The following is a 12,077-nucleotide window of genomic DNA, read 5'->3' as shown; positions in this document are numbered from 1 at the left end:
AGGCTGTCCAACTAAATAATTTTAAAAACCAAATAGGCTGGTAATGGCCATGGCCGGGTTTAGGCCCCTATTATAGGCCTACAGATATATATAGTGCACAGTTGCATGGCACAACCAATAATGACAAATGGAACAAGCAAAGAGATGTAGAGGTGTAGCTGCACGATTAGGGCCATACCAGCATATTCAAAGTTCCCTTTGTACAGTCAGTAGGCTACATAACAGTCAGGCCCATCTTCAGCATCTTCGAAGTAAAGCTTCTCAGCCAGAAGGCACGCAGAAATACAAGTGTGCCTTTCAGCTCACCTAACGCAATGGAAATAGTATCCGTATCCGACAGCATGGTCTGCTTTCCGTCATATTCACAAGTTCGGTGTTTTTGGCTGTTTTCATTTTTATGCTGTATTCTAATAGAGTCTCAGCAGAGGGTGGTAGGCCTACATTTTTAAAGGTCATGGCGTTATATGTTATACGTCACGACGTGATGTTGACATATGACGTATCTGTCTACGTTTCCATGGAGAGCGGCAACCGCATCCTCACTACCAGCAGGGCGATGTCACATTGCAGCTTGGTGAACCGCGGAAATATGGATTTCAAAGAAAGGCAGAAAAAAACAGGTACATCTGTGCAAAAAAAAAAAAAAAAATAAATAAATAAATAAAAATAAAATAAAAAAAATAATAATAATAACAATAATAATAATAATAAAAGTTCAATATTTTAGATTCCACCTTTTTTTCTCGAAAGAATACAGCAACGAAAACCAGAGGAAAAAACTAGCGAATATTTTGGCTTGATCCAGTTTAAACATTCTTTGCTTTATTTGCATTGGACAGTGTTTTTTAGTGAAATATATCTGTTTCAGCATTACCTGAATTTTCAATCTCTTTGGATATTGTGGTACAGTATGTGGTAAGACAAGGACAAATCTCACATGGAGGGATATATGGCACAAATGCCAATTTAATATTGATGTTGGTAGATGATTTTCTTTTTCAGACAACAAGGAATAAAAATTATGGAAAAAAGTTGAGTTAGATTGGATGAAAAGGCATGTTAATTGTAATGGAGAAAAAAGAAGAGACTTTATGGCAGAGTGTAAGCATTTTTCAATTCCTGAGATATTTAGATTTGATTTTCCCAATGGTATTTTCAGGTTATTGTCTTTTCTTTAATTGTAAATAGTATGTTTGCTTATCAAAGGAATATTAGCCAATGTGTTTTAAAGCACGGTCTGTGGGTGCTGGGACACCACCCGCTGGATATTTTGGCTTGATCCAGTTTAAACATTCTTTGCTTTATTTGCATTGGACAGTGTTTCTTTGTGAAATATATATATGTTTCAGCATTACCTATATTTTCAATCTCTTTGGATATTGTGGTATGTGGTAAGACAAGGGCAAATCTGACATGGAGGGATATATGGCACAAATGTGAACCTTAACATTGATGTTGGTAGATAATTTTCTTTTTCAGACAAGGAAGATGGAAAAAAGTTGAGTTAGATTGGATGAAAAGGTATGTTGTAATGGAGAAAAAAGAAAAGACATTATGGAAGATTGTAAGTATTTTTTTATTGCTGAGAAATTTATTTTTGATTTTCCCAATGGGATTTTCAGGTTATTGTCTTTTCATTAATTGTAAATAGTATGTTTGCTTATCAAAGAAATTTTAGCCAATGTGTTTTAACGCACGTTCTGTGGGTGCTGGGACACCACCCGCTGGATATTTTGGTTTGATCCAGTTTTAACATTCTTTGCTTTATTTGCATTGGACAGTGTTTCTTTGTGAAATATATCTGTTTCAGCATTACCTGTATTTTCAATCTCTTTGGATATTGTGGTATGTGGTAAGTCAAAGACAAATCTCACATGGAGGGATATATGGCTAAAATGTCAATTTAATATTGATGTTGGTAGATAATTTTCTTTTTCAGACACTTACCCAGATGGAAAAAGTGGAATTAGTTTGGGGAAAAAGGTATGTTGTAAAGGAGAAAAAAAGAACAGAGATTATGGAAGATTGTAAGTATCTTTTTATTGCTGAGATATTTATTTTTGATTTTCCCAATGGGATTTTCAGGTTATTGTCTTTTCTTTAATTGCAAATAGTATGTTTGCTTATCAAAGAAATATTAGCCAATGTCTTTTAAAGCACGGTGTGTGGGTGCTGGGACACCACCCGCTGGATATTTTGGCTTGATCCAGTTTAAACATTCTTTGCTTTATTTGCATTGGACAGTGTTTCTTTGTGAAATATATATATGTTTCAGCATTACCTATATTTTCAATCTCTTTGGATATTGTGGTATGTGGTAAGTCAAAGACAAATCTCACATGGAGGGATATATGGTACAAATGTGAACCTTAATATTGATGTTGGAAGATAATTTTCTTTTTCAGACACCAACCCAGATGAAAAAGGTTAAATTAGTTTGGAGAATAACATATGTTGTAATGGAGAAAAAAAAACAGACATTATGGAAGATTGTAAGTATCTTTTGATTCCTGAGAAATTTAGATTAGATTTTCCTAATGGTATTTTCAGGTTATTGTCTTTTCTTTAATTGTAAAAAGTATGTTTGCTTATCAAAGAAATATTAGCCAATGTCTTTTAAAGCATGGTGTGTGGGTGCTGGGACACCACCCGCTGGGTATTTTGGCTTGATCCAGTTTAAACATTCTTTGCTTTATTTGCATTGGACAGTGTTTTTTTGTGAAATATATATATATATATGTTTCAGCATTACCTGTATTTTCAATCTCTTTGGATATTGTGGTATGTGGTAAGTCAAGACAAATCTCACATGGAGGGATATATGGCACAAATGTCAATTTAATATTGATGTTGGTAGATAATTTTCTTTTTCAGACACTTACCCAGATGGAAAATGTGGAATTAGTTTGGAGAAAAAGGTATGTTGTAATGGAGAAAAAAAAAACAGACATTATGGAAGATTGTAAGTATCTTTCTATTGCTGAGAAATTTATTTTTGATTTTCCCAATGGGATTTTCAGGTTATTGTCTTTTCTTTAAATGCAAATAGTATGTTTGCTTATCAGTAGTTACATCCGTACTATACGGGAGAAAAGAATTCCACTTTTTTCTTTTGTTATGTTACATCATTTGAACAATGGTAAACCTATACCGGACAATGGGGATGTTTACAAAATAAACAAACAATTTTTTTAATGTAAACAAACGAGACTCCCTATTTTTGTTTACGTTTTACTATGGTAACGGATGACGTCACAGAACGGGCCTGGGCATGTAGGAGATTTTAAAGAATTACTAAGGAAAAAGGCACAATGTAGTAGTAAACAAGTAAATTTGTAAATAAAACATGATTTTATTGAAATACATAATTGCATTGTAAGTTGATCATAGTGAACAGTTGTATATACACATTAAAACATTAAAACAATGTACATAAATGTCTAATTTACTAAAAGATAATAATTATGCATAATGCAGTGCAAAGTGAGTATAGTGAATCTATCAATTACATGCACAGATTAAAACAGCAAAACAATGTATGTACAACAAAATGAAAAATGATAAATATATAAACAACACTACTCGGCAATTTATGAAAGTTAATAGCCGTATGGTAGTGTATCAAATGAGTCTTGCTGAATGACACGTTTAGTGTACACAACCCGGTAAACTTTATCCTCCCTTTTAGAGAGCAGTTCTTTATTCAGAGTGTCTCGCACAATTTTATGATGTGTAGTTGTTGACACCTCTTTCGGACCTATACCGTGTACCATGTTACGTAAAGTCTCATAGTTCACTATTTGGGAGGTTTCATAATTCAGTGAGATACCCCTCACTTTACAAATTGTCTTTCCCTTTGCGGTAACGTATGCGTAGTTTTTCGGCCCGCCCGACACGAAGGTGGTGATGTGGTCCCCCTCATCTAGCTCATCGGTGAAGTCGCCAAGGTAGCTGCCCATGATGGTATTTAGGTAGGCGTTGGTTTGTGCACTGCCATCGTCCAGGAAGATGATTGAGTCCGTGTCAAAGTAAAGAACGTTTCGATCCAGGTCCTCTATGGCGCTGTAAAGAACCATACGAGCGTGGGCGGTGGTGTACGCGGCTATGACGACGTTGGTCTTATCGGAGCATTCATTAAACTCAGATTGGTGTTTGTAGTGTACCTCCACCATATCATCGGTTAAAAACATCACGTTGGTGACATCGACGGATTTGTTCAACAGCAGCGCAAAGTACTCGTCCACCTCGGTGACGTATTCGGACTGTGTCATGTTCATTCGTTGACCGAATTTGCCTGAAATAACAAACATAAAAAATAATAACATAACTATGCGAGTAAGGATAGTGAAAATGCACGGATGAGAAGTACTGTAATATTGTATGATGTGAATAAACAAGGTGTAAACATAATAAAGCATCAAGGACAGATGTAATATGCAAATATACGTACGATGTTATTACCATTATTTACGGTGAATAACAAATACAAATATTGGAATCATGCGTGAACCTCAGACATAGTGTATGTAATAAATGAATGCTACCTCTGTTTATACGTACCCCAAAAGCTGTTAAGCATCAGTTTAGACAAAGCCCTCAGACCTGGGTTCTTCTTAATTTGGTTAGGGTCTAGTCGAATGCCCTCTTTGGTGAAGTAGGAAGCAATGTAGTCTCTTTTGAGCTGTGGTGTCGTGCACTCTGGTGGATAGCCGCTGGCCTCTTGTTTGAGCTTGAGAAATGTATTGATATAGTCAGAGAAAAGACCCCCCGTTTTGGTGATTGGGTTGTATTCGCTAACATGATCATAATGCCAGACCTCGTGCATTTGTTTAATCACATAGCCCTTGGAAACGGCCTTTTTTAACTCGACCGTAACCCATGTACCTGTCATACAACGCTCTTCGTCATTATGCTCACACCGTGACTGCTGCAGTGTGTCAGCGCATGTGCGACAAAGAGGAAATGTTAGTTTCCCTTGTGATCTATAGGGAAGGACAGGATGATAAAGGCCGTGAGGAGGAAGAATAGTACATTTGACTAAACCTTCATACTCGCTAAGAGGACCAAAGTTTTCGGTTATGATGGTGGGGTGACAGAGGGGGTATGGTTTGTATTTGTTGACATAGGGATATAGACTACACACGTCAATGTAACGTATTTTCTGTCCCTGATCTGCCTGACAAAAAAGCTTGACTGCGTTCGTCCTGCCCCCGTAAAAGGCTTCACGAGGATCAATACAATCGACAACGTTCACGCTATCCACTATTTCTTTCACGCCAGCATCCTCCCGTATGACCCTGTCAAACTCACACTCCCATACCTCTATGTAGTTGAAACCTAAAGATTGAAGCGCATGCTTCTTATCCACCGTCCTTTCTAACAACTCACCCATTGTCATCAAATTGACATTGTTGATATTGTAAATGTTGTAACATTTTGGACACCCATGCCAAAAACACCCCTGATACTCGTAGACAGTGTTAGTTGTTGACGCCCAACCATCAACGACAAACTTTCCTATTTTCTTTTCTCCCTGATTATGAGCATGCTGTATAAAGACATTGTCACGCTCCGCCCTATACCGCAACCATTTAGCTGCTTTCACGGACGTTTTGTTTTTCGGCTTATACCCCTGTGTTGGAATAATGCCGATCGTGTTTTGCATAAGAAATAAAGATCTGAACACAACATTGCATGCGCTGGCTATAGTGATAGATCTGTAAAAAACATCAATTTCCACACCATTCGCAACTGTTATATCAAGCATCAATTTCCTGAATCGGAGACATGCTTGCCGAAGAATGGTGACGTCCATGCGGCAGTATATGAGTATTTCCTTTTGGAAATCAAATATATAGTTTTGACTAACCTGATCATTGTACCATGCCAAAAATTTTTCTCTCGCACCGGTAGACATTGAATCAGAGCCATAGAAATTAGTGGCGGGCATTTTACCCCTATAGTCTTGGTTTTCAGGGGTATTAAAGAAGTGGGGGAAGTAGCCCTTTGACAGGGATTCATCTAGACCAAATGCAGCGGGAAGTTTGTTGAGTGCCATGGGGAGGAAGCTGTAAGAATCAATAACGGTTATATCGCCCACCTTAATAGAAAGCACCTTGGCGCCCCGTAATATCACCTCAGGAACGATACATTGGTCTTTGAGCCATTTTAAGAGGAAAAAACCATCATAACCAGACATGTTGTGTGCCAACAATATAGCCCCATTATGTATGATCATATCCTCCTCGTCATTCTCACATTCATACTCAGCACCATCAAAACATAACGATGCTCCAGGATTCATTCGTTTACTGCGACCTCCTTTGTTTTTTCCTTTCCTTTTCCTTTTACCTTGTGCACGTTCAAAACTCTGATCTTCAAATACCCATTTGCAAAATTCATCAACACACGACGGCCCCTTAAACACATGTTCATTTTTGCCACATAGCTCACATGTACTAGTGGGGGTTACGTCTAAATTTAGACAGTGATGACATACCCTGTGAGCAACCACTAGATTAGGGGTATGAACATGCGATGGCTGCGCTTCAAAATCAAAAAATATGAAAGGGCGTTTTGAACCAGGTTTAAACTTACCAATGAAATTGGCAGCAGGATTCTCATCGATATACATAAGTAAATCGTCATCATCCTCACCAAGGTCATCTCTATCAATTTGCATGTAACATAAGTGACCGTCTTTGACGTACTTATTACATGACTTGCACTTGTAAGTGTAACACACATGTTTTTCTTCCCTTTTATGATCGACAAATTTAGTGCACTTTTTACAAAGAGTAAATCGTCGGCAGGTTGACCATTTACCTTGTTCGGGTACAAGTGTATGATTTCTAAAACAGCTGTCAGAGAGGAAATTTCTGCTACACTGATCGCAATGACGCCAATTTTCAAACTTGCATGACGAATCCTTTTTACACCTCTCGCAATATTTTTCGCACGAATGGTCACCCATGTGATCAAAACCTATATTGCATTCCGTACAATAGTACGCTCTACCCATGAAACCTGTTATCGAAGTTATGACATCATAATGCCCCTTATGATAAAATAAAAACAGCTCCTTCAAAGCTGAAGGTCCTTTATGAATTAAACTCATAAAGTGATCTCCAGAAAACACAGATATTTGATAATTACTCAAATATGACTGAAACTGTTTAATTTCAGGGACACCACAAGGACCTAACGGTACTCCAGCTCTTGTATGCAAGCCTTGGGCTCTTTCTAATTGTTCACGACAACGGTTATCAACGATTGTTGCATATTCGGGGTCATTATCTGCTTTGGCCATAGCTACAACCAATGCACGCGCTAAACACAACTGATCTCCCGCCCCGTTACGTATTTGAATGACTGAACGCTTTGCGTGGAGAAAGCTCTGCAGACCCATAGACCCTCTTTTTAATCTTGCTCCACCAGGGCGTGGCATACTGACATGACACACAGTTAAAATAATAGATGCGTCAAGTCTAAACTCCTCGTGAGACTGTAATACTCTTATCAATTCGTCCAAAAAGAGATCCACTGTAAATTCAGATACCCTCGTGAACGCTATTGATATGGGATACTCTAACGTGTCAGATTGCAAGACAATTCTGACCAAATCATGAGGAAGCATGTTCTGCACTAAGTCGTCAAATATGTTTTGGAAAAGCTCACGTAGGAACGGGATCATAGAATTTAAACTTCTATTTTCTAAATGGGAGAATGTGAGCTGATAGTCCGTGTTTACAGTTGAAAATTTTTTCATGCGCCGTTCATTGACCCGTCGCAGATTATAAAACCTTCTATAATCTAACCCCATCCCGAGTTCACCTTCGAACTGATCTACATGATTTACCAGCTGATCGTCTGTTACATTTGAATCAGCCCATAACTCATCACCACTCTCATGCTCCGCATTCAATAAATCATCCTCATTACTCATGTCTTCCCACAAATTAGAAACCGATCCCTCAGACTCTGTGTCACCCATGATAAAATAGTGTTAAAGGCACATGTAATAAAAGGAGGGGTAATGTAAGGGGTGAGGGTAAGGAAATCTCAAGCTCAAGCAATAGCCACTGTGCGTGATATCTATAAAGATCAAAAAATCAAATCAGTCCCCCGTTTTCAGACAGCTAAACATTTTAGACACAATGTTAACGATATATACAAAAATTTTAACGTGAATTAAATTGACTGAATGTTCAGTAACTTACATTTTGTGTGCTCCTACACTGGCTCTCCATGGGACCTTCTACAATGTATTGCCGCGACATGCCTCCACAGACGTTAATGCTCAAATGACGTCGAAGCCACGATGTTTAATATTAAGAATAATGAAATAAAACTTTTAACCAATAAAAATATCCCACGTCACATAAAATTACGTATACCATTGTGTTGTTCGCGGGAAAATGTAGGGTGACAACCGTGAGAAAATGCTGTTGATTATTCATATGCCCTGGCCTTATATTGTCCTCCCTGTTCACAGAATCAACACCAGCCTCTTATAATTTCAATGCCACTCTCTTGATGTAATCCCTTACAACAACACGCATGGGTGTGACTACAGTTGTTCTATTGTATCGATTGATACGCGTTTAAATTTCATTACATAGTCAGCGTTGCACTCAATAAAATGTAGTAGAACATAACACAAAGCAAATACTATCAATAATATCGTCTTCGGGGGAAAATGTTGTTAATAATGTACCTGCCGTACAAATCGGATACTATCAATAATATCGTCTTCGGGGGAAAATGTTGTTAATAATGTACGTGCTGTGGTCTTCTATTGTACCCCCCGTGTACAGAAACAACACCAGTCTCTTTAGTACTTTCAGTGTCGCTCTCAACGTAATCTCTTCACAAAAGAATGTGCACAAGCACAATCACACGCTATTGAAAGGCCCATAGAGACGAAACAGCACACATTAATTAATGGCGATTGCCTCTTTGTGTACGATGCATGAGAACTGAATGTACCGTGTCACTAAGTACCCTCCCCCGAACCTACGAACTTTAGCTTGAAAATGAAAAGCGGTTATCAATTTTACTGCAATTTTTATCACTTCACATGTATGGATAGATAGAAACAGTGTTCCCTAACCACTGTCTCAATTAAAATGTCCAGGCCCCTCCTAATAAATCACATTACTACATAGATCAAAGCGCTAGCATAGCCAGGCTAATTATAAAACTTGAACATTGACCGTTGAAAACCAGATGTTGTAAGGATAATAGTAAGCGAAAACTTAGAAACACGTAGAACTTCATCATGGAAAGACTCAGGAAATAATATGTCGTTTGTGTATAACACGTGATAAAAGGTATAAAGTAAACTCTTCAAGCCGATAAATGTCAATTACATTTTTGGACATGTACGATACACATCTAAAACACCCTTTCACTGCTCTTTTAGCAGGGCCCACTGGTTCAGGAAAAACAGTATGGATTAAAAGGCTATTATCAAATGCCGATAAAATGATTTCACCGTCGCCACAAAAGATAATATATTGTTACGATATTTGGCAGCAGTTGTTCGATGATATTCAGAGGGAACACCCTGACACAGTAACATTCTTTAAAGGTATTCCTACCGACTTAACCGACGCCACCTTTTTTGATTCTCAATTAAATAATCTAATGGTACTCGATGATCTTTTTGCCGAATGTAGCGACGATGCCCGGATCCGTGACCTATTCACAAAAGGCTCTCACCATCGTAACATCAGTGTAGTATTGATTGTACAAAATTTATTTCCCAAAGAAAAGCACGCGCGAACCATATCGTTGAACTGTCATTATTTGGTTCTTTTTTAAAACCCCCGTGACTCCCTGCAAGTCAAAACGCTAGGAATGCAAATGTATCCCAACGATCTAAAATCGTTTATAAATGTTTATAAAGACGCCACATCCAGTGCCCATAGCTATTTACTCATAGACCTCAGACAGAACACTGCGGATTGCATTCGTCTGCGCACCAATATCTTTCCCGGAGAAACGCATTACGCATACACATGTAAATGACTGAACATATTTTCATCGCTGCGGTGTATCATGAAAGTTGAGACAGAAAAGTTATTCAATGCTCATGTCAGTTTGCTTTCCATAGCCGACAAGAAATTGATAACTGCCGTTGTTAAGAATTCACCCTACGATCTCGTTAGAATTATCTGTAACTACGCATCTAATCTATTATATAATACAAATATTACCCTGACTGCGACAGAAAAATCGGCATTACGGAGGGTTAAACGCGTCATCGTTCAGCTGGCTTCCAAACAAGTGTCCATTCAGCGGAAAAAAATAATTTTGATACGGAATCCGGGTGCAGTTAAGGCAATTCTAAAACCGATAACAAGAAATGGCAGGCTTCAATAAAATGGTCTTAATCAACGAGAACGAACTGAATGCTTTGAAACAGAGAGTAAGCGCTAATTATTCCCCCTTTGTCGAAGAAACACTACGTTTAGAAAATGAAATGAAGAAAACTTTGCAAAGGACCGATGTACCATTCGATGAAAAAATGAGTATCTACAACGATCTTCAAAGTCAATATCTGAGTAAAGCGAGAAAACGCGAACCGGTTGCAGTTGTTGTGCACAATTCGTCACAACCGTTAGAAGCACAACCTGGAGTTGACACCACTGACGCAACCGCAACCCCCATCGTCAAGTCAGAGGCTGGATCTGTATTACATCTTAAAGCCGAGATATTAGATGCAATACCACAGCGTGTGCGTCGCAAAGCTAACGTAATTTTGAGATACATGTCTAACCAACCTAATGTGATGTCGTATAATGATCAAGGGGAGTTGAAATACAATGGTAGAGTGTACGAAGGAAGCAATGTAGTAGATTTGTTTAACGATCTGTATGTACCCCGTAGGAATTACGAACCGCCAGGGCTTACTGTATTTTTAAAGGGTTTGAAACGTCTTAATGTACCACTAAATAACATCTCAAACGTAAAGCGGCGCAACCAGATTATGTCGTTGGACACTTCTTCCAGTTCAACTCAGATGGGATCGGGACATGTAGCAAAAACTAAACCAGCTCCCAGGCCAAGTCAGAGGAATTCGGGAAATGTAGTAAAATCTAAACTATCTTTATTCAACATATATTGAAATAAAATAATAACATAAAACGTATTTGCACAGCTGTATTTTTATTATTACTCGAATAAATGTGTTTAATACAATATTCCTAGTGACTTCTTTGATCTACAAACTTGAAAACACGCGTTTACACAGTAGGGTATGTTGCAATGTGCATTAACATAATCATACACTAATATATCATTAAATTGTTTGTCGCTGGTGAATTTACTAAGTATTTGTTCTAATTTTTTTCCACGAGATCTATTCATCAAGTAATATATACAGTATTGTCCACACACTTTGGTATACAGGCTCTGTAATGTCCTAGTGTTACACTTCCACCCAGATAAAGAGTTTTCGTCTAAAAAACGTTTAAAAGCTGCATTGTAATAATAAGGTGATTTCGCATAAGAGTCAAAGAACTCTCCGTGTCCCTGTTCATCAAAGTAAAAAGCAACCCAGTGCACGCCCGGTTTATCGTGAGGATCCGTATTAGCTACGAGGCATGCTGGATAAGTCCATATCTTTTTGGGCATCGCGTCTGATGCAAACACCCCTTGAAAACATGTACTCGTAACCGGATCAGTCTGAAGAATGCATTCTATTTGCTTCGTATTCATATTTAATATTCTACAAAAACGCTCCTACGTTGGTCAATTTTGATAACAGAATCAAATTCTGCCATGACAAGCAACACGATATTGTTAATCTGTTGTCCAAACTCCAGATCGATGTTAAGCGAACCCTGCTTTGTTGGAGTTATATAATTGTCAAAGGTTTGATCAGGGGTTAGATCGTGAGCGAATAAAACATATCCATTCAGGTATTGAGTTCTATCAATATCGATGCTGTGCTCTCCGTCTGCCGCTCCAACTGCTGACAAAAGATCATAATACGCCCTTAAGTAGTTTAACCCCCCTTGAACACTAAAATCAAAATTGTAAGGTTTGAATGGTATTTGTTCCCCCGCCAC

The 12,077-nt window shown here is 38.1% G+C and overlaps 1 protein-coding gene across 1 annotated transcript; it reads right to left on the bottom strand.

Annotated features, from left to right (window-relative positions):
* Positions 1 to 3,328: 3,328 nt before the first annotated feature.
* On the bottom strand, positions 3,329 to 9,624 carry LOC147764007 (uncharacterized). The gene is made up of 3 exons (XM_086999710.1): positions 8,220 to 9,624; positions 4,561 to 8,094; positions 3,329 to 4,294 (listed from the first exon to the last, which is right to left on the bottom strand). Exons 2-3 carry the CDS (start codon positions 7,991 to 7,993, stop codon positions 3,600 to 3,602), a joined length of 4,128 nt encoding a protein of 1,375 aa, XP_086855836.1. The 5' UTR covers positions 7,994 to 8,094; positions 8,220 to 9,624; the 3' UTR covers positions 3,329 to 3,599.
* Positions 9,625 to 12,077: the final 2,453 nt, after the last annotated feature.

This window comes from Lingula anatina, chromosome 1 (genome assembly GCF_051362555.1).
Source record: "Lingula anatina isolate TDL-2025a chromosome 1, LinAna3.0, whole genome shotgun sequence".
Classification (NCBI taxonomy): domain Eukaryota; kingdom Metazoa; phylum Brachiopoda; class Lingulata; order Lingulida; family Lingulidae; genus Lingula; species Lingula anatina.
Note: the sequence above shows the minus strand (reverse complement) of the source record. Positions and strands in the feature narration are given on the sequence as shown.